The following is a 21,078-nucleotide window of genomic DNA, read 5'->3' as shown; positions in this document are numbered from 1 at the left end:
ACAAAAGTTTGTCGCATGAAAATAAAAATGTATATTTAGTTTAAAATGTAACTATATGTTTAAATAATAATTATTTTAGCCGCCGATAGGCCGATTCTGGCACTACCATTGTTGCCTGGATATCGGCCAATGTGCGACAACCGGTTAACGCCATTGATATTTCAAAATCCTTTCTAAGCAGTCCCAGTAGTTGCTCCACGCCTCGTAGACCATCACAGGCGAGGGCCCAGATTGAAGGGCGACCTATAAAAACCATTTGGGCACCAAGGGCCAAGGCTTTAAGAATATCGTTGCCCTCCCTAATGCCACCATCCAGCATAACAACTAGATCCTTGCCAACGGCCTTGACAATCTCCGGCAGGACCTCAATTGTGGCAGGCGTGGAGTCCAATTGACGTCCTCCATGATTAGAGACTATTATCCCGGCACAGCCAAACTCCCGCGCCAGCTCAGCATCTTCTGCGGTAAGTACACCCTTCACAATAATGGGTAGGTGCGTTAGCAGTTTTAGCCACTTGATGTCCTGCCAGGTGACAGTGGGATCGAATTGGCTGACCACATATTCGCTGAGTCCAGAACCGCCTATTACAGATACCACGCCGCTGGCCAGCTCCCCATGAAAGTTGGCCAGACTCAAATGGGATGGCAGGCTAAATTTGTTCCGCACATCATCGCGACGTTGACCAAAAACTGGGGCATCCACGGTCAGAACAAGAGCCTTGAAACCCGCATTTTCCGCCCGCCGCACTAGGCTCTCGGTGAGTGCACTGCAAATGGAATCACAAAATTCTCAAATCAAGTCGGGTTGTGCCAAATATACCTGATGGCAAGCTCACCGGTCCTTGTATATGTAGAGCTGGAACCATTTGCAGGTCTCAGGGGCCGCGGCGGCGAGGTCTTCCAACGAAGTGGTCGCGAGAGTACTCAAAATAAATATGCAACCGGCCACGCCAGCAGCTCGTGCGTTGCCTATCTCGCCAACCGGATGCGCCATCTTTTGCATGGCCACGGGTGCAATGCCCAGGGGAAATTCGATATGGTGTCCCAAGATCATGCAGCTAATTTCCAGCTGTGAAACATCACGTAGGCAACGTGGACGTAGACGCAACCTACCCACAGATGAATCAAGGTAAAAAACTTTGCTACAATTTGTAACATGAATATAATTAAAATATATGCTGGTCTTACAGTCCGAGAAGCCAAAAGCCGAGATTGAATCTGAGCCGAACGACTCTAACCCACAGATGAGAACAATGCATAATATAAATATATAAAAATAATAAATATTATCCTTACTCATTTTCTATGCATTGCAACAAAATTTTCAAATATTAAAATGCGAGCATTTGTGGTCTCTATCTCCGTGAACTCCGATCAAAATCAGGGTTACATGCTTAATACGAACCTTTGAAATGCCTCTCGGTTCAATCTAAGAGTAAGCTGCTCCCCAGCCCCACTTTTGTAATAATCAAGAGCATTTTTCTCAAGCTCGACACTCGCCTTCTGCTCAAAGTCTGATACAGAAACAAATGCCATTTAAATTCAAATTAACAGAACGAGACTGATTGTGGATTATTTTTATACAAAAGTATGCGTTACTATGTTTCGGTCTGGGGTCTGGTCGAATTATTTGCAAAAGACTTGCTTTTATACCCACAAAGTAGGCGCAGCCTTTGGTTTGTATATACTAGGAACTGCAAAAGCAGAGAGTTTTTACAGAGCATTCTCTTCTAGTAGATACTCCTTCATTATTGCGTAATTGTACCCACATTGTACACCTGACGGGAATTTAATTTAATCTTAATCATAAAATATCATTTTCTTAAGGATAATATACACAACAGCTGACAAAGCAGCTGCTATAAGCAGAGCAATAAGAAAATATTTTAGAAACTATGATAGCAGTAATTTAAACGTTTTATATATTTTTGTGGCACCGGCAACAAATCTAACAATTAAAATCTTAGAGCTGAAGAATAAACCTAACATATATCTAATTTGTCAGTAAAATATTTATTGCCCTGATAAGTTTGGTTGACAATGAGATACTCAGAAAAGCTTCTTACAGAAACATTTATGCAAAACAGTTTACATGCAACCTAATAATAAAATATTGTTAACAAATAATACGAAATAAGACAATATCAATATATAAAATGCTTAATTGGATTATGGTTGAAGCGATTCAAAAAGCTTTGCAAGCAAATCCTTTAGTTCAGCAGCAAAAGGCAATACCTTGAATTGATGTGGACGTTCCGTTTCCATAGCCACCAGATGATCCCAAAGCATTGTTAATTGCTTGTGTAATTTGGTGCCTCGCAGCATGGCCTTGCATTTGGCGCTGAAGCCGAATAGCTTCCACAGGCACAAGACCACCAGATGGTGCTCCACATACGAGTCGACGTTTGTATCACCTCCACCACTGCCGTCCTGCACCGGCTGTGACACGATATCCCGTAGAAAGTCTGGGAACCCGGCCATGTTGACCAGGAGCATGCGGTTGTGATTGCTGAAGCACATGTTGCGTATAATACGAAGGCAGCGCATGCGCATCTTGCTAAGTGGCGGAGAGCGACGTACCAGATTGAGAAGCGCCTGTAAGTGACAAATCTTGTAGCCCAGCTCGTATCTGGAGAAGACCTCCCAAAAGGCTAGCCAAGCAAGCAATATGTCTGACTTTACTCTGGCCGCATTGCTGTTGCTAGCTGGCATAATAGTGTCAAACATGTCCAGCACACGCATCTTTCCCAGGCTCAGACGTCCCTCCGCGCAAGAGCAACAGTTGATCATAACACGCAGTGCGGCATCAATAATTGAGTCCGAGCTGCACTTGGCGAAGTCGGGCTTGGCGCCGGATCCCTCTTTTTTGGTTGACTCGTGATCCGCCACGCGCACCATCAGCTGCAGCAGCGAATGCGACTGGCTCGACAGCACCTGCGAGGTCTGTTTACACATCTCAAAGGAATGTTCCGTAAGCAACGTGGTCAGTCGCACAGTCATGTGTTTCAATACAGCCGAATGTGATAGCCAGGGCCATAAACGTACCAGAACTCTTACAACTCTAGCGGCCATCACTGGATCCGTTATTACCGCGTGCGGCGTATTTTGCCAGTGCATCAGCATGTTGAGCAGCACCAGCAGGTTGTTGATGATGTCGCGCGACTTGTGGGCCCCGACGCGCCGCACATAGACTGTGGCATTGCCAACACTCGCATCGTCGAGAAACGTCTCCAGCAGGTGTAAAACGCGTTCCAGCAGCTTGAAGTGTCGCGCAGCGTCCGCCGCCCAGGCCGACTGCTTTAGAAGATTGCCGAGCACTTCGCAGATTTGCACATGACTTTTAGAGGGAGCCTGCAAGAAGCTGTACGTCTTGGCCGGATAGTGTAGCTCGAACAGCTGGTCCAGACTGTGGTAAAGCAAAACAGCAGCGTTGGTGAATTCCTTGGACTGACCAGGGACGGGTGCTGCTTGTTTTGGATTTGTCGGAGGAAATTTTTGCCTTGCCAAGGGCTTTAAACTCAATATCTTCAGTTGTTTATTCAAAGCATTTGTGCTGTTTTCCTTGTCATCGCTGTCGGTATCTGTGTCCGTGTCATCTTCCTCGTCCTTTTCTTCATCACTTGTGTGTGTTTCTTCGACATACGCTTCAAATACCCTTAATAAATTGTGTTCCTCTGCTGCATCCTGCGCCTTTATCAGCAGAAGCGAGAGTGCTAACAGAGTGTATCGCTGAACTGTTCGATGGATAAGGATCTGGTTTAGGCCATAAAGTAGTAGATCGAACAGCAGCTCCGGATGCGTCTTAAACTTTTCGCACAGAAAGTCGTAGGCGTTTTGATCCTTACAAAACACCATTAACAATTTTAGCATTTGGACGAGCTGGTTTTCCGGCACCACCTTCTGGTCGAGCACATCGTTAATTAACGAGAAAAAGCTCTTGAGCAGCACAGGATCGCGGCATATACTGCGCTGCAGAAACTGAAAATTGTATTGGTAACACATCGCATAGAGCTTGCAGATTTGTCCGGCACATAGCTCCAGATAGACACTGCAGTACGGTTTGTGCGGCGTGCTCATCTTCATCAAATCGCTAAGGCCATTGAAGAACGCGTGATTGCATAGTATGGAACACCAGCTGGGTTCCAGCGCAACCTGCGTGACACATATGCTTACACAGCAACTAATTAATTCGAATGAGCTATTTGCTTCGGCTTTCTTGGTGTCTTGCCTTTTATCCGGGGACAGCTGCAGCGCGACAAGTGCTGCGTGAGCGTGCTTAAGGAACGAATGATACATCAGCAACTCGCTGCAAGCAGTCGCGCCAATGTGTGGGATTATCAACTCGAAAACTCGACCCGCCAGCTCACGCACCAGCAACGCCTCGTGGCTGTCCAGCATCGTGCTCAGGCAACAGGCAGCCAGGCCACCTGGCAGAAAATCATGAAAGTCAAGCAAAATGCTGGTCATGCTGTTGCCGGCACTCTTGATCCAATTCGCCATCGCCACCCAGGCCAGAGTGCGCACCTCTGTGTCGGAGTGGCCGCACAGACCCAGTAGATAGCGTAGAACCTTGTTGCCACTGGGATACTTGCAAATCGCGGGAGCCAGTAGCTTGGTCTGCGTCTGCAACTGACAAATGATAAGCAGACAGTCGCGTTGCCACTGGGCGCCCGTTTGCGTGGTCGTCCGCAGGTTACTCGATAGCTGCACATAATGCTGATAATAGGCCTGCAAATGTGTAAGAGTTCTGTTTTAAAAAATATCCCCAGCGACCTTAGCAATTACGTGCATCATAATTCTTCTTATATGTATGAAAAGCAATATGTTTGCAAAAGTATTTAATTTTCTAAATTCTATCAATCTATCTGCATGAATAAAACAAACCAATCTATCATTACTGAAAATATATTTTATGTAAGTTATGTCCTTCATAGAAGAAAAGAAGAATTTAACGAAAAGGTATCGTTCTTTCTGTTTCCTGTTATGTTACCACTTGTTGTTTTCTTTTTTTTTTCATAGAATCACAATAAAACATCTCTCATTCGCTCCTCAAACCAAACTATAATTTTAAATTATATTTCCATTGGTTTTGTGGAATTTTATACAACGGGTAGGTAAAAGTATATATATAAAATCTCCTGTACCCCTCAGACAAAATAATTTTTGCTTATTTAAATTTTGCGATCTTCGTGAAACTTTGATGGCATTAAAATGAGACCTTGTCGTATCAAAACTCATATCGAAATTGGCTTTTAAGAGAATATCGACTTACCTGTAGCTTCGCGTTGTCCAATTGCAGCGGCCGCTCACTTAGGTGCCGCAGGACGGAAAGAACACAGCGCACATGCTGTAGTTTGCGTTCCTCGAAATGGGTGCGAGCCAGAGTGCTTAGCTCCTCGAAGAGTTTGCCAAGCCACGTGCTGTTGTTCTGTTGGCGATGCCAGCGCAATAGATGTACCAGACAGTCAGTGACCAAGTGCAGAAGCTTCAGGGAGACGTTGCCATCGCGAAGGATCACCATGAAACTGTGATGAGGGTCGGTTTCGAGGGCATTGCTAAGGCCCGCCAGTACTTCCGGTAAACGATGCCGTAAACAGCTCAGACATAGCTCCAACAATTCCATGTACAGCTGCATATCTGCCTCATTGCCAGGGGTTAGCCGTAGATACTTGTGCATAAGCGTCCATAGGTTGCTACACTGAGCGGGCAGCATGTCGCCGCGCAGGAGCACCAAGAACAGCTGAATGCTTGCAACCAGTTGGTGTAAAGTTTCGTGGCTGCTACAATTGTTAGCTGCGATGAGTTGGTTCTGCACCTGCAGGTGGACGAGCGAAGCATGGACCAGTGCCAAGTCAGCTGGCTTTAGTTTCAGTGTCTCTCTAATGTCTAGTTCACGGACCCCAGACAGCGTCAGGTCCTCCGGAGAGCCGCAAATCCTGTGCGCCATAAAAAGGCGCCAGTGCTGAGCTTCCATGGCTGCATTGTTATCAAAGTGCTTCACTAACAAATGCTGCTGCAGTGCTAGGCCTTCAGTGGCAGCCGTGGGTGGTATGGTGCTATCCAGTTCGTAACTAACCGGCACAACGATAGCAGAGAGGTCAACGTCCAGCTTGAGGTTTGCATCATTGGCCGTCATGTGCTCGTGAAAGAGCAGTTGGAATATGCAAATGCTCACCTCGGCGCGCAGCTGCGTCTCGTGAGGCATTAGGAAAAGACAGCGCAAGAGACAGACCAGCATTTCTGCGTTGTCTTTGAACTCATGACGAAACCGTTCGCTGCGAAAGAGCACCCTCAGCAGAATACTCACCGCTGGTAGCAGCGTTTCGGTATCTTCAATTCCTCCGCTCCTATCACGCAGCAGCGGATCATGCAGGGCTTTCAAACAGAGTACGTAGGCGCCGTCACAAGTGGTAAACGATTCTACGGCCTCCCAATTGTGTAGTATGACATTTAGCTGAGTCAGTGTAGATTTGCGTATGCTTGGCTTCAGGTCGGGCGTCTCCAGCAGACGCAGCAGCGTATTTAGGCTGCGTGAATATGGCAAATTAGAGCGCTCGCTAAAAAAGTTGTAATAGTTAACGGGCGGCTGTATGGCGCACACGTCGTGGCCAATGAAGTCCAAACACAGCTTATCCATGGCGGGTCTGTATTTGTGCTGATGATCTTGCCAGACCAGGATGTAGGCGATCCGACCTATGGCATCCTTGCGAAACTTTGCATCCGGATGAAACAGGTAACAGACGTTGCCGCGCAGAGCTTGTGGCGGCTCCAGATATTCGCTATCCGGATCAAACAGCTCCCAAAGCATATGCTGCAGCTGTGGTTGGTTGATGGCGCGACACACGAGAAGTGGCACCACGGGTATGACAATCTTGAATATTTCATTAAAGTCCTTACACGAGACCAGCTTGGCGAGTCCCACTACCATTATTAAATAGTCAATGCACCACTGCTGCAGCTGCAGCGACTGTCCAGGAAGCCAGCCCTGCACGAGCAGCTTGCGCAGCAGCTGCGAGCTCATGGGCAGCCCAAGGATATGGCGTTTAGCTAACTCAGTGTTGGTACAGCCCATCAGGTAGTTACTACTGTTCATAAAGGCGTGAAAATGCTCAACAACGGGCTGCTTCAGCAGTCGCAGGGCACAGCTGCGCAGTCGTTCGTCGGGTAGATCGAACAAGGTGTGCAGCAGGGACTCCGCCTCCTGGCGCAGTTCAGGCTTGGCTATATAGAAGCTGGTGCATTTTACGATTGCCTGAATGAGCTGTTTCATCAAGGATTCGCTACCCAGCAGCAGGAGTACGAGACACATTTGACGTTGTTCTTGGAGCAATTCCATGGGCGGTAGTTTTGTTTCCGCCACCAACTGAGCCAGCGCCAAGCTATAAGCTTGTTTAAGGCGAAGCATTTGCTGCTCCTCAGGCGCAGCCTCAGTGCAAATCACGCCACATAGATTACACAACTCGTGCATACGCATGGGCACACAGGACAAGTATGAACTGTCCAGAATTAGGGGCTGTAGCAACATCCGGGCGGTAGGCTTGTCGATGGTTCCATTGTCCGACAAACTCAGCGTTATGACATCCAGGAGCAATCCATTAAATATCAGCGATTCAAGTCGTGGTATCATCAGCTTTTTTACCAAGTTGGGCGTTTCGCTAACATTAGCCACATCAAAGCTGGCGCAATATCTTATTAGCTTGGGCACAATCAGGCCCAGTCGCTGCACGATATTTTCTGGTATGGCTGCTGCGATTTGACCAAAGGTTTTTATTACCTCAACGCTCAGCTCGATCAGGGGCCAATTGTGATTACAGTGCTCCAGCAACGGCGGCCCAAGCAACTCCAAGCAGCCATTCAGTATCAGAGCCAAGACACTGGAAACGCGTAACTGCTGCGGCAACGCTGCTTGTGCCTTAACACTAAAAGCGTAGTCCAGTGATTTGTTGCGAATCCGAAGGCGACGCTGCAGCAGCTTTACAAAAGTAAGAAGCGCCCGGTTTACATGCAGAAGGGTTGCGCCAGCTTGCAGCTGCTGCACGTGCAGCAACTGGAGGAATATATGCGGCGGCTGGCACAGCTGCTCAACTGGGTAGTCGCATAATTTGACTTGTAGACTAGTTAAATTCTCTTGGAGCCGCAGATCGTTGTCAATGGTGAGGGTGTCCACCATGGTCTTCATTGTGGCTAAATCGTCCACGCTAGCACACGACCAAGCCGGCTCATAGTCTTCGGGGCTTATGTTAAAACTTTCAATCGAAAACAATTCCATTTCGCCAACGCTGCACTGTGATTCGCCTGAAAAACACACACGAACGAATGAATAAGATTTAGATACCATATGTAACAACCGTACCTGAACTGTTGTTGCCTGGACTGGGGTTGGCTTCTTTGTACAAGGCAATTACCAAACTGTACAGATTGTCCAGCAGTTCCATGGCGCGTGTTGACTGCAGGCAACGCAGTATTTTCCGTATCTTTTCCAGCTCCGCTTCCAAGCGCTGGTAAGGAATCTTGCGCACAACCGCATCACTGTAATCTGATCGCATCAGCTCCAGCATCAGTGCCAGTACGCGATCTGCGGCTGTCAGTGGCGTGTAGCCAAACCAGCGTATTAGTTGCTTGAGCAGCAGCACCGGCTTGAAATTGATTGTTTCGCCATGTTGCAGGCAACGCATGAAGCGCGTTTCAACCTGCTCCAATGCGCGCATGCGAATTTCAGGCGACTCATTGGTCAGTTTGGCAAGTTGCTGATCTCCCAGCGAGAGCGTCAGTCTGGATGATGTGGATGATGACATTCTGATAATGCATCTGTTATCGCTTCACGTTATTAACTTAAACATGCACTTTTCTATTCACTTACGAGTTTCTTTATTGCTATTTCATTTAAATGAATAAACTATTTGTAATTTACGAATAAATTTTAAAGCGGCGTCAGCTTTCGCGCGTACAGAGAAGCCACCATTTATTTTTTGACGCCGTTGCCTTTTTGAGTATAACAGTGCTGTTGTTTAACATTGCGCATTATGCGTTCATGTTGCGCAAAACGAAGTCCTAGATGTTAACTCGATTAAATGAGCTAGTAATTATTTGAAAATACCTAAACACGTAAATTACTTGAAAGAAAAACCTTTGCGACAGAAACAAATAAAATAGCCTTAAAGGAAAAATTACAAGCACTTTTTGACCTGCTTCAAGCCGGTTTGAATTACTCAGAAATTACCAAAATACCAAGATAACTTAAAATTCAAAGCAGACTTGAATCTTTGACAAATTAAAATAAAATTTTTAATCAAATATTGATTTTTTCTTCTCTTTTTTAAAATTATTTTTGTTTAAGTTTGCGAATAATAAAAAAGAGAATAAATACATTTATAAATTAAATATTATATAATTATTATAGTTTGAACCCGCGATTTCTCACTTGATTATTTGATGCTCAGACCCATAGGCCATATAAGGTTTGGGCTTACGGTTCAATAGCAACATTTTTTCTTGTCTTCGGTGTTTTTCATACCAAAAACCCAAAAGCGTTCAGTTAGTCAAAAAAAACTTTTTTTTTGTTAAATGTAAGATAAATCTTATATGTATAGAATATAGTTTAAAAACAGTACCTATATATTGAATAGTCTTATAAATATGCAATTAAAAGTCATACTTTTTATGATTTCTGCTTTATTTTTGAAGGTTTAGTAGGGGCAGTCGACTTCGGAGGCCCAGTTACAGTTCAATGAGCTAACGTCGAAATAAAGTCCACCCCCGCATTGGAAGTCATAGCGAATGCCATCTACGCACTGATAGTAACGACTGCAGTCGCTGCTGTGCAGGAAGTAGCCATCAGTTGAACAACTCTCGTTGGAACCACCTCCACCGCCACCTCCTGGAGTCGGGCTAGGTGTAGGTGCCGGGCTAGGTGTAGGTGCCGGAGTCACACTGCCACCGCCTCCGCCACCACCGCCGTTTCCTACATCGACTCCTAGGGCTCTGTTCATGGTCTTCAGCAAGGGGTATGCCTCTCCGCAGAGGCCACGGAAGTCATCGGTCTCAATGGACCAGGTCATAGCGCCGCCCAAATTTCGTGACGCTACCAATTGCATCTTGAGTTCAATACTTTCAACATTGTCGTAGCCAATCCACTGATCGCCTTGGAAAGCGTATGGAGCCTTATTCTCGCCATCAAATACAGTTTGCCAGTTGTTTTGGCAAATTTCATGGTAGCCCAGGAAGCCTTTCTCGCGCGTATAGACACCTTCGTTACCGGGTCCAATGCAGGCTGCGCCAGGCTGGTTTTGGGAGCTGTCCACCATCTGGTAACTGTGTCCATAGAAGCCAATGCCCAGGATAAGCTTCTCAGCCGGCGCACCTAGACAAAAAATTATAGATACATGAGTATATTCGCTGAAAACTGTGGGATAAGTCACTTACCTTGCTGCAGCCAGTAGTCGATAGACTTTTCCACCTCTGGCAATGGAGCATTGAAGCCCAAATAGCCATCTAGTGCCATGTGGAAGTCATAGGTCATCACATTAATGAATGTTAAATGCTGAGAAATGGCCGGAATATCGTAGGAAATGGTCGCAGAGGCTTCAGAGGCACCCACAGCAATGCCCAATTCCAGGCCGTGCGGATCAAATCTGTACCATCATAATGATAATACACAATATTTTTTTCTAGCTCATAATTCCACTTACGATTCCTTAATTTCCCGCAGAAGCGTAACGAAGTTGGCTCGATCCGCATCATTGCCGCCGCGTTGTCCGGGATATTCCCAGTCCAAGTCCAGACCATCGAAGCCGTATTGCTGGATGAAGGACAATGTGGAGGAAATAAAGGTTGCCCTTTTTGCTGGATCAGCAGCCATAGCCGAGTATTTGGTGGAGCCTTCATTCCATCCGCCCACCACAGCCAATACTTTCAGCTTGGGATTCACCTGTTTCAAAGCAATTGTCTTGCTTATGAAACCTACAAAATAATGGCTAAGTTCACTCAAACTGATTGACGAATATTCGGAAATGTTCAGATACTTACCCAGACCATCATCCATGTCCAGCCATGTGTCCAGGGACTTGAACTCGCCCGAGTCGCTGATGCCAAAGAACGTGTAGCTAATGTGCGTGCACAGGGAAGGATCTATGTTGGAGGGCTCAAATTTTCCATCTCCCGGACGATAGTTGGCCCAAGTGCCCCAATAACAGTTGATTATCTCTGCAAGACACGCCCAGATCAATAACGACCGATGACAAACGGGTTCTCAGAAGGAGCTACTCGCACTTACTGTCGCTGGAGGCCAGCTGACCTAGACAAATCAATGAAAATACCAAGTACGCGAATGACTTCATGCTTACTCTAGCTCTGAGTTCAGTTTGTCGTTTCTTTTATAGGTCGTGCACTCGCTTTACTTATCAGATCCATAAACGACAATCTACTGTGAACTGGGTAGATAACATTTGCCATCTGCGGGCGGAGTCAACGTTGACACCATGAAAAACAATGTCCTAATATATTGCATCTGTTGGATAATCTAGATTACAAAAGCGCTCCTCCTATATTTCGCACTTCAATATGCGTATACTAAATTAAATTTTGACTCATACTCTCCACTCAAGTGCGCCTTGCCAATGTCCACTTGTACTCGAGCTGTATTTTAATGGAATCCATATACCTATTGAGATTAACCGAAAAGGAAACTAGCCTAAGTACCTTTGTCGTGCTTTCATTATATTTGGCATTCTATAAAGTTATCTGCGTGATACAGCGGCATGTCGACCCCCAAAAGCTAGCACTGACTTATTATTTATTGCTAGCAATATTATTTAAGAAAATAATAAAATTACACTAGCTAACAAAGTTACTAACGGGCAGTAGATGTCTTCTCCTAAAAACAAAAACAATATATGTTTTTTGATCAGCATCAACTACCGAGTCGATCTAGCCATGCCAGCCCGTCTGTCGATCTCTGAGATTTTAAGAGCCTAGTACTTATTATTTTAGATATTGTTCCTTCTGGAGCCCGAAAAGATAAGGCTTATAATCATTTCTAAAAAATTGTTTTTGGAGTATGAACAGAGCTGGAATATTTCTAATTTGGTTATTTTACTCCGTTTCCCGCAAATGGGAACACCTGCATGTTAAGAGGTATAAACTTGCGCGTAAGTATATAGTTTAGCACATTTCAGTCGTAAGCAAAGCTTGAAGCCGATAATAATTAACTGTCACACATAAATAGATATAAATATGATTTAGAATTCTATTCGGATATCCCCAGATTGACACAGCTTTTGATGCTAACAAAAAGAGTATATACTTTACGGAATCGGAATGTATATTACTTTTAACCACAGCACTTTTACTCTTGAACGACATCTTTATACTAAGCGGGCTTCGCAAAGAGAAATCAAAAGAATATAAAATATCATTGTATCTTTCCTTTTCTTACAATCAAACAATGTACGGAAAAAGTATCTTGATAAGGCTGAGTTCAATGTTAGATCGCATGCTTTGATAAACGCAGACAAGTGTCACATTAAATTTAAATGAAATTTTTAAAAATACGCTTTTCAAATGCAAACTTTATGTTTTGGCTCAAGAATCAAGGTAGCTTAGGCTACAGTGGCTGCCGAAATATTAGGCCCGTTGTGATGCCTTGGGTCTGTTTGCAATCCTTCTAAACGAATAGGGCCACTTAAATCAGAGAGTTGTCCAATTTAACGACTACATGACTAGGTTCCGTATCACCTGTAACTTAATGCAGCATAGATGCAGAAGAAGTATGCAACAGAAATAGGATTTTGACATGAATCTCCATGGGCAAAAAGCCAAGCCTTATGGAAATCGGTTAGCTTTGGCAGATTTATGTTAATGGGAAATTTGGACCGATGCCTATAGTATATGTTAGTCGCATGGCATGTGCTCCGATTGCCCAATGACCTGTTAATGCTCGGACCATTAGACTTCCGGTCAGCCCAGGTGACTGTGTTTATTGGCCTCACCTTCAAAGTGAGTTTGCAAGTTGCCACACTTTCTTTACCCAAACTGTTTGCTGCAGTTTGTGACATATCTCAGCTTTGTTGCTGTCACCTTCTATGAATTCGAAATCAACATTGGTAAAACTTTAGATATATTTGCAGCCTGAGTCAGCGTACAAGCTCTTTAGCTGTAAGTTAAGGGAAGCCTAAAAGATACTCCCCCCACCAAGCAGCTGTCTAGTTAAGATCTTTTACAAAATGCACAAGTTTATACAGACGGGAAATTGACAGACATGGCACCAGATCTACCTGATCAAGAATATGTATTCTTTATGGGGTCGGAGAAGCCCCGCTTCTCCCTGCATTATAACCATTCCTTAGAAATTTGTATTTGCAAATACAACGTCTGTGTAGTTTATATAGTATGCGTCAAATAACAAACATCAACAAGCAAAAAACTGCAAAAATAATATAATTAGTTGCGCTATCAACAATATTAATCAGACTTAAGTACGCAAGGGCTCTCGACAGCAGGTTACCAGGTATCGTCCAGAAGAGCACTCTCGACACGAGACCTCTTACCTGTATAGGTAATAGGTCTATTTTTGTCGATTTCTAGGCTGGTAACACAAATGCCAGCTATCTGCCAGAAGAGTACACTCGACTAGGACGATCATGTTTGAGTAACTTCATTTGAGAAGCTCATTTAATTATTTATTTAATTAATTATTTAGGAAAATCATAGACAAAGTGCTAATGAGAAGCAGAAGCCTGCTTAGTCGTTTTCTAGTTTATTATTATTTCTATCAGTTATTTCCTCAGTTGAATCTAATAAAATAGTTTTATGCGTTAAGTCTTTACTTTTACTATTTATTTATCAATTGGCATGATTGCACACACACATTAATACAGGATATACAATAATTATTTTTGCAATTAAAATTACCAACGCAACTTTCTGTTGATGGTCTTCAGGAGGGGATATGACTCGCCGCAGTGGCCACGGAAGTCGTCCGTCTCTATAGACCACACCATAGCTCCGGCTAAGTTCTTGGACAGAGCGAAGTCCATTTTCCACTGGACACTGAGAACATTGTCAAAGCTGACCCATTGATCTCCGGAAAAGGCATAGGGAGCGGCATTATTATAGTCGAAGACCGTCTGCCAGTTGTTCAGGCAAATCTCATTATAGCCCAAATAGCCACCTTCGCCGGTGAAGGGACCTGCACCGCCCACGCCTCGGCATGGAACTCCTGGCCAATTTTGAGAGGGGTCCGATAGCTGGAATGTGCGTCCATACAAGCCAATGCCAAGCACAAGTTTATTGGCAGGTGCACCTACGGATTGGTGTGAAATAAACCGGAACAACAAACTGTCGCATTAACCAATTACCTTGGTTGAGCCAATAATTGATGGAGTTCTCGATGGCCCACTGTGGGGCGTTGAAGCCAGTCTGGCCGTCCGAGGCCATGGCGAAATCATAGGTCATAACGTTGATGAAGTTCACCTGCTGAGCAATGTTTGCGATTTCGTAGGAGCTGCTGGCTATGGACTCGCCCGCGCCCACAGCAATGCCCAGCTCATAGCCGTAGGGTGCGAAGCTAGACATTAACAAAATAAAAGTCGATGCGAACCAATTTGATCACTTGAGGGATACATACGCTTCCTTGATTTCCCTCAGCAAGGTGACAAAGTTGGAGCGGTCTTCCCATTTGCCACCCCGTTGATTGGGGTACTCCCAGTCCAGGTCCAGGCCATCGAAGCCATGGTTGCGCAGCAGGTTGAGAGCAGAGTTAATAAAGTTCTGACGCTTATTCCAGTCGCTGGCCATGGAGGAGTACTTGGCAGAGCCTTCGTTCCAGCCACCAACCACAGCCAGTACCTTGAGGTTGTGATTCTGGCTCTTCAGGCCAATGGCCTGGTTGATGAAGCCCAAATCATAGTCCAGCCACGTGTCCAGCGACTGAATCTCGCCATTGTCGTTGATGCCAAAGAACGAATAGCTCAGATGCGTGCACAAGTTGGCATCGATGTTGGATACATCGAATTTGCCATTGCCACTCCGGTAATTCGCCCACGTGCCCCAATAGCAGTTGACAATGCCTTTAAGACAACAAATGAGGTAAAGTAATCAGCGTATTTGCCATTTTCCGTAATCTGCACTTACGCTCGCCCGTAATCAGAGCACTAAGACTGAGAATGACGAGAAGAGCTATTAGCTTGCCCATTTTGGCTAGTTTAGACTGTTTCCTTTTTTGCAGTTGCTGCTACTTTTATACAAAATTCCTTATCGCTGTTTAAATGACGCGCTTGACTTATTTATGTGGGCACTTATCACAATATCAGCTAAGATTGCAGCATAAGTATATTATATTTGAGATTTCTTTATGCGAACCCTCCTCTTCAACCAAAACAATAAACACCTCATTATCTTAATATATCAATTATTTAAGAAGTAATTCGTACAAACCTTTTCTTTCGATCGGTTTTACAATGTCAGCTTATACGCTGAAAGGATAATCGACCACGTCGATCTTAGTAACTAAAAAGCTAGAGATTTGATATTTTATTTTATTTGTTATTATTTATATATAATATGCTATAGTATACCCAAAATAAGTTTATTATTTACTGTCGATATCTCTCAATATTTGAGTACCAATAAAAATCAATTTTGAGAGTTAGTCAACATTAAATTACCAAAAGTTTGGCGCAGGCTTAAGAAAGGCACAGGGTATTTCCTAGTCGGTCACCCCCGACTAAAGCAACCATATTTATTATCTTGTGGAGCTGATGCATTGTAACTGCTAGTCGGCAGCCTATATCAAATAACTCTTGTTAACTTTTGACTATTGTGCAGATTGAAAGAATCATATATATTATGCTTTAAATGATCCCAGAATCCTTTCCCAACTATACCCGTTATATCAATATAAGGGTAGAGGGTATAAAAACGAAGGTAATTAAGAGATAATTATTTGGCATACGCAAGTGATATTCAGCTCTTTGAGACACACAACCTAATGAAAATTACCTAATTAGCAGGTTTTAGTTGACTTTGGGTCTGTTCTTCGTTTCTTCAAGGAGTGAATTTTCCGCAAATGCCATTTTAAAGTTTTTAAAGCTGAGTTTGTCGAGCGAAGCCTAAAGCTTTACGATTTACAAGTAAGTTCTTGTCCATTAAAAGTAGGATGAAAGCCAAGTTTAATGTTAAATGGTTATGTCTTCTCATTCAGGCAAGTTGTAAGAGTAATTCGGCAGAATCAGACAAATTGCTTTTTAATATATTAAGTTCATTGGCAAATAAAAGATAATCGGATAAACGGATGCAAGAAATAGAAGTGGACCAAGACAACTTCCCTGAGATACCCCAGAAGATGCGAAATGCGATCAGACAGATAGGAACCTAATTAGCTTCAAAGAAGATGAATGAAAACCCAGCCTAGACCACTTCTTAACGAGAACGCCTGTTACCTGACCTTATCGAAGGCTTTAGAAAATGTAGTTCATGTAGATCGGCCGGGAGCGGCGAGAAGCCATGCTCTCTAGGCTCCATAACCGGGTTGGTTATAAAGGAGATATATTTGACGAAAATACGCTTAAATAAATTAAGATATTACTTAATTTTGGAATGCCACCATTACTACAAAAATTTCCTATCATTCTTGAGATTGTACCAGTTTTCCACTTTCTTAAAAATAGTCCTTCAGAAAGTAATTTCGCGAGGATTATTATATATGATGATATATCATCCGATATGATATAACAATCCGGTTAAGAAAAAGGATTCTAGTGGATTCATAAAAATCATCATATGAAAATATAATATTGCCTAATATCTTAGTTCAAACTGATGTAATGGATCCATTCCTTATTGGTGGAATATGCGATTTAAAAAAAATACTTACATATTCTTAAACTTTAAGTTTATTAACATTTCAGGTTAACTGTGCAAAAGTTACAATAGAAAACATTATTAACCGCTATTTGATTCGAGATTCATCAACAATAAAAAAAATATATATAATTGACAGAAAATAAATATAAAAGAAAATATATTCAGCTGCCAAGCGTTGAAAAAAGCGGAAGTTGCATATTCAAAATTTCAGTGCGTGCGTCTCAAGGCATCTAGGATGCACAGGTTGACTATTAAATACATTCGGGCTACTCCGATTGATGATTCAGTTGGAGACGTAAATCTCGAACTCCTTGTAGGCCAGCTCCTCGCCGGCATAGGGTATGTAGCAGCAGCCGTGAGATGGCTGCACCTTGCCCACTGTGACTGTGCCGTCGTGGGTGGCGCGTCCAATGAAGAGGGGCTCGCCCTCAGATGTCTCACCGGCGGGCACAGCGTTGGGTGGAATGTTGCCAGCCTCGACGGGCAGCCATTGGCCGCCGCCGGCGCAAAGGACTTCGTACTCGTTGTGGCCGTGCTCACCGCCGCCCCAGGCAACGTAGGTGACGCCATGTGAAGGATGCAGCTTGCCGGGAATGAGATCGCCCTCGTGACGAGCGCGCGCAATGTACAGCTGCTCGCTGCTATCGAAGCCGCCCTGCATGGCGTTTGCCGGAACCTCGCCGTTGGCGGCGGCTACCCAGCATCCGGCTCCGCTGCCAGTGGGCGGAGCGAAGCCCATAGCGGGCGCCGAGGGTGCGGCATCTGCAGAATTCACAGTTGATTAGAAATCCTTTCAAAATAATTATGCGCCTACCATCTATCAGCCAGGTGCCGCTGGCACCCCAGCCCGTGCAGATGCCAACATAGTTGACTGGAAACAGAGCTCCCGCATCGTAGGACAGGAAGGCGGCAGCGTCGCCCTCATGACCCACGGTGATGACATTGTCGTACCAACGCACCCAGAAGCCACGGAACTCGCCGGCGTTCAGAATGCCTGGTGTTGGCACCTCGACCACATCTGGTTTTTGGCCATCTTTGCGAATAACAGACTTGCTGTTCTCCCATCCGCCCAAGAAAATCTCGTAAATGGGAGCGCTTCCCTGCGGGCTAGGGGTGAGCGCGATATGGGCATCCTTGGCAGAACGCACCTTAAAGGTGAAGACTCCGCCGCTGGCCGGGAAGAATTGGTATTCCAATTTATCGGGTGTGTTGACTTCTACAAAACAAAAGTAATATTTTAATATGGAAGCAAGCAGGATGGATTGTAAAAAGGTAAACAATTTAATTAGTCGAACCCAAAAAGATTTAAATCTAATATTTAATAATTAAAATAGCTTTACTAATATCGTCCATATTACTCAATTTTAGATAAATGTCTGGCTATAGTAGCTACCTATAGGGTATCTCCTAGTCAACCAGTCATGAGTGACGCATTCTTCACAAACAAATCGAATATTTAATAATCAAAATAGTTATGATAATAGACTTCACATCATTCAATTTTTGATAAATGTCTGGCTACAGGGTATCTGCTAGTCAACCCATCTTGAGTGACGCATTCTTCACAAACAAATCCAATATTTAATATTGATAATAACAACCTCCAAATCATAAAATTTTTGTTGAATATCTGGCTAAAGAGGCTACCTACAGGGTATCTCCCAGTCCACCAGTCTCGAGTGACGCATTCTGGAATTTGTTTTTTGACTTTGTTTGTGTTTAGAAAAACAACGCATTTGATTCGCATGATGTCATTTTGAATGGTGCCGGCGCCGAAGCATTTTCTAGACCCAAGCGATTACTCATTCCGCTGAGAGCCCGGCTCTACATTGAGCCCAGCTCTAAAAGATCTGGTATCCGCTCATAGATACATTTAGGTGTATCTACTTATTTACTTATACAAACATTCACACAAAAAGTGGGCATTTAGCGGGTTCTCTGCTAGAAATGTATCTATATCTATGTGCACGGATTTACATACACACGCTTAGTCTAAAAGCTGTTGGCATTCAAAGTATGCTCATCAATCTGTGTGTCGTATGTGGTTGTATCTGTTTGTGGAATGAAAAATGTTTGCTCAAATTTCACATCACAGCGAATATTGTCGAGAATGACATCATTTGGCTGCACCTCGAGGTCAAGCTTCGGCCAATTTCTGCTTCGTATTGATTATTGTCAAAGTTCAAAGTGGAGATAAGAAAGATGTCTTATATAAAGTGAGTCAACGCTTTGCGTGCAAAACTTCCACAGTATTTACCAATGCTCTGTTGAGATTCGCAATTTTGAGTTGGTTTAAACTAACTGAGATCTGTTTAGAATGCCTAACGGTTTTTTTCACCTTTCTTAAGTAAGCAACATAACTTTCTTTATTGTTATTGAGGGCAACGCCCCTATAAAAAGCATAGCCATAGTATAGAAAACATTGACAAATATCGTGAACTGTTAACATAATTTTCTGTTATTCTTTTTAGTCTTTTTTTATTGGACACCGGCCAAAAAGTAACCAAATTACACACAGAGAGAGCGAGAGCGAGAGAGGGAGAGAGCTGCCGCAGCCGGCTTTATTGGGTCGTGGAATAATATTAATGCAGATGCACTGGTGTCAGTCCACAATAATTTGAGGTCAAGCTGTTATTCTTATTCCACTATCTATTAAATTCACTCGGACCACTCACGACTCACCAATTGGCATGGTTGCTTTTGTTGTTTTTACTTGGACTCGACGTTGTTCGCTGTCTGAGATTCTGATTCAAACTGGCGCAGCGAGAAATTTCAGTTGCGAGGTAAACACCTGCTTAGCCAGAGAGACACACAGAGGCATGGCAAAAAGCTTCGAGTTGTCACGCGAGCTTTCCGTTGCGAAGTATAGTAACAATACGAGCATGCATTGGATCGGGCATCGAGGGGATCTTAGTCTATTCGATGCTGGTCAGACTGTACCCAATTACATATGTATGTAAGACCTCTGAGAACTCACATGCATATGTATATCCCATTGTGCTAACAGTTAAAGCTCTACTTTTGAATCGTTATGCAAAAGCGGTAAACAGAACACTTTTTCCACAGGCTTGGCAACACGTAAAACTATTTTCTTGAAAAGAGTGTGCCCGTACCAAGAGTAAGAAATGTTTTCAACAATGTTGATATTTTACGAGTATTTAGATAAGGCGAACTCATACGAATTCGAATTTATATAAAGTTAAAATAATAAAAAATGGAAAAACTGACTGGAATTTTTCTCCAAAATATATTATTGCCTTAGTTTTATATTGTAGAAAATTCAACGGGTTCCAAAATTTACGCCGAATCATTTTTAAGGCTGGCCTGTAAACAGGACAAACATTGCGTGTACCAACATTGTAATGCCTTGTGGCAGGGTATACACAGCTTTGTAAGTCACAAGCTCAAATGATATAAATTTTACATATATACATTTCTCACATTCATAAACACACACGCACACTCTACTATAAAGCTGAAGCGAAGTTTGAAAAGCTTCTGTTGACGGGTAGCTTTTGAATTCGCAACACTCTTAGATTTTGAATATCAATTCATATGCCGTCATATGCCGGCTTTATTATATTTGTCATGCCAACTATGATGAGATAAACTCTAAAGATCACGTCATGGCTATGGCGAAAGACGTAAAAGAGTTCTGGAATTGTTTTTAAAAACTAGTTGAAGAAATACCTCATTCATCAAATAAAAGGGTGCATTTCTGTTTTGTTAGAGTATTACGGCTTAATCTGTATACATATATACATATGATCTATATTCAATTCCACATATTCCATTCTTCTAACTTTTCAATCGATCGTAAGTATGGAAGGCATATGAAATACAGACTAGATCCGGTCGGATCCAAGAAGTGGGAGGAAATCGGAATGTTTAACTTGCATTAAACAAATAAACGGATGCATTTATTTACCCAGCTTGTAATTAAAGTGACGCGGACGACGCTCTAAATGGATTACATCTAAAGATCATCAGTTGATATTTTCAGTTTTGAAATAAATATGTCTATATATTTGTACTATTTAACCCAAAATGATTGGCAATAAAAATATCCCTTACTATTCTTATTATTACTATCAGAATGCTGCATTCATGGCCAAATATCACGAAATAGATTGGCCTAAATTAGAAAATGGATGCTATAGAGTATTGTTATTAATTTACCAAAGACAATATAAATACTAAAATGTAGTATTAAGAATT

At 43.3% G+C, this 21,078-nt stretch overlaps 5 protein-coding genes across 7 annotated transcripts; all 5 read right to left on the bottom strand.

Moving 5' to 3' along the window:
- Positions 1–26: 26 nt before the first annotated feature.
- Positions 27–1,584, bottom strand: LOC115758878 (peroxisomal (S)-2-hydroxy-acid oxidase GLO5-like). Of its 2 annotated transcripts, XM_030699676.1 has the most exons (4): positions 1,406–1,584; positions 1,189–1,233; positions 837–1,109; positions 27–767 (listed from the first exon to the last, which is right to left on the bottom strand). In XM_030699676.1, exons 1-4 carry the CDS (start codon positions 1,534–1,536, stop codon positions 71–73), a joined length of 1,146 nt encoding a protein of 381 aa, XP_030555536.1. In that variant the 5' UTR covers positions 1,537–1,584; the 3' UTR covers positions 27–70. The 2 variants fall into 2 exon arrangements, with proteins under 2 accessions (XP_030555536.1, XP_030555544.1); XM_030699684.1 differs by lacking the exon at positions 1,189–1,233.
- A 435-nt stretch (positions 1,585–2,019) lies between these two features.
- On the bottom strand, positions 2,020–9,183 carry LOC115759377. 2 transcript variants are annotated; one of them, XM_030700285.1, is made up of 4 exons: positions 8,861–9,183; positions 8,354–8,808; positions 5,273–8,295; positions 2,020–4,728 (listed from the first exon to the last, which is right to left on the bottom strand). In XM_030700285.1, the coding sequence occupies exons 2-4, from the start codon at positions 8,793–8,795 to the stop codon at positions 2,170–2,172; spliced, it is 6,024 nt and encodes a 2,007-aa protein (XP_030556145.1). In that variant the 5' UTR covers positions 8,796–8,808; positions 8,861–9,183; the 3' UTR covers positions 2,020–2,169. The 2 variants fall into 2 exon arrangements, with proteins under 2 accessions (XP_030556145.1, XP_030556146.1); XM_030700286.1 differs by having other exon boundaries at positions 8,354–8,796.
- A 503-nt stretch (positions 9,184–9,686) lies between these two features.
- On the bottom strand, positions 9,687–11,336 carry LOC115763053 (acidic mammalian chitinase). The gene is made up of 5 exons (XM_030705482.1): positions 11,273–11,336; positions 11,026–11,202; positions 10,689–10,959; positions 10,423–10,631; positions 9,687–10,360 (listed from the first exon to the last, which is right to left on the bottom strand). Exons 1-5 carry the CDS (start codon positions 11,334–11,336, stop codon positions 9,687–9,689), a joined length of 1,395 nt encoding a protein of 464 aa, XP_030561342.1.
- Positions 11,337–13,874: 2,538 nt separating this feature from the next.
- LOC115758455 (acidic mammalian chitinase) lies at positions 13,875–15,199 on the bottom strand. The gene is made up of 4 exons (XM_030699126.1): positions 15,130–15,199; positions 14,624–15,065; positions 14,355–14,563; positions 13,875–14,299 (listed from the first exon to the last, which is right to left on the bottom strand). The coding sequence occupies exons 1-4, from the start codon at positions 15,188–15,190 to the stop codon at positions 13,905–13,907; spliced, it is 1,107 nt and encodes a 368-aa protein (XP_030554986.1). The 5' UTR covers positions 15,191–15,199; the 3' UTR covers positions 13,875–13,904.
- Positions 15,200–16,873: 1,674 nt separating this feature from the next.
- LOC115759745 lies at positions 16,874–19,638 on the bottom strand. The gene is made up of 3 exons (XM_030700788.1): positions 19,543–19,638; positions 17,675–18,076; positions 16,874–17,622 (listed from the first exon to the last, which is right to left on the bottom strand). The coding sequence occupies exons 1-3, from the start codon at positions 19,550–19,552 to the stop codon at positions 17,144–17,146; spliced, it is 891 nt and encodes a 296-aa protein (XP_030556648.1). The 5' UTR covers positions 19,553–19,638; the 3' UTR covers positions 16,874–17,143.
- Between the last annotated feature and the right edge of the window lie 1,440 nt (positions 19,639–21,078).

This window comes from Drosophila novamexicana, unplaced genomic scaffold, assembly GCF_003285875.2.
Source record: "Drosophila novamexicana strain 15010-1031.04,08,12 unplaced genomic scaffold, DnovRS2.1 tig00000008-arrow-pilon, whole genome shotgun sequence".
NCBI classification, from domain to species: Eukaryota; Metazoa; Arthropoda; class Insecta; order Diptera; family Drosophilidae; genus Drosophila; species Drosophila novamexicana.
The sequence above is the reverse complement of the archived record's forward strand: the minus strand, read 5'-3'. Positions and strand labels throughout refer to the sequence as shown.

Bases quoted from the DNA above. Each gene is read 5' to 3' on its own strand.
- LOC115759377 (XM_030700285.1), bottom strand. From the start codon at position 8,795: ATGTCATCATCCACATCATCCAGACTGACGCTCTCGCTGGGAGATCAG. The intron at 8,296-8,353 runs GTACGGTTGTTA...TGTGTTTTTCAG, and splicing joins TCCAGGCAACAACAGTTCAG to GCGAATCACAGTGCAGCGTT. The intron at 4,729-5,272 runs GTAAGTCGATAT...ACACATTTGCAG, and splicing joins TGGACAACGCGAAGCTACAG to GCCTATTATCAGCATTATGT.
- LOC115758878 (XM_030699676.1), bottom strand. From the start codon at position 1,536: ATGGCATTTGTTTCTGTATCAGACTTTGAGCAGAAGGCGAGTGTCGAG. The intron at 1,110-1,188 runs GTAAGACCAGCA...ATCTGTGGGTAG, and splicing joins GGCTTTTGGCTTCTCGGACT to GTTGCGTCTACGTCCACGTT. The intron at 768-836 runs GTGAGCTTGCCA...TTCCATTTGCAG, and splicing joins CTCTACATATACAAGGACCG to TGCACTCACCGAGAGCCTAG.
- LOC115763053 (XM_030705482.1), bottom strand. From the start codon at position 11,336: ATGAAGTCATTCGCGTACTTGGTATTTTCATTGATTTGTCTAGGTCAG. The intron at 10,960-11,025 runs GTAAGTATCTGA...ATTATTTTGTAG, and splicing joins GGACATGGATGATGGTCTGG to GTTTCATAAGCAAGACAATT. The intron at 10,632-10,688 runs GTAAGTGGAATT...ATGATGGTACAG, and splicing joins CTGCGGGAAATTAAGGAATC to ATTTGATCCGCACGGCCTGG.
- LOC115759745 (XM_030700788.1), bottom strand. The intron at 17,623-17,674 runs GTAGGCGCATAA...TGAATTCTGCAG, and splicing joins CGGCACCTGGCTGATAGATG to ATGCCGCACCCTCGGCGCCC.
- LOC115758455 (XM_030699126.1), bottom strand. From the start codon at position 15,190: ATGGGCAAGCTAATAGCTCTTCTCGTCATTCTCAGTCTTAGTGCTCTG. The intron at 15,066-15,129 runs GTAAGTGCAGAT...GTTGTCTTAAAG, and splicing joins TGCTCTGATTACGGGCGAGC to GCATTGTCAACTGCTATTGG. The intron at 14,564-14,623 runs GTATGTATCCCT...GTTAATGTCTAG, and splicing joins CTGAGGGAAATCAAGGAAGC to CTTCGCACCCTACGGCTATG.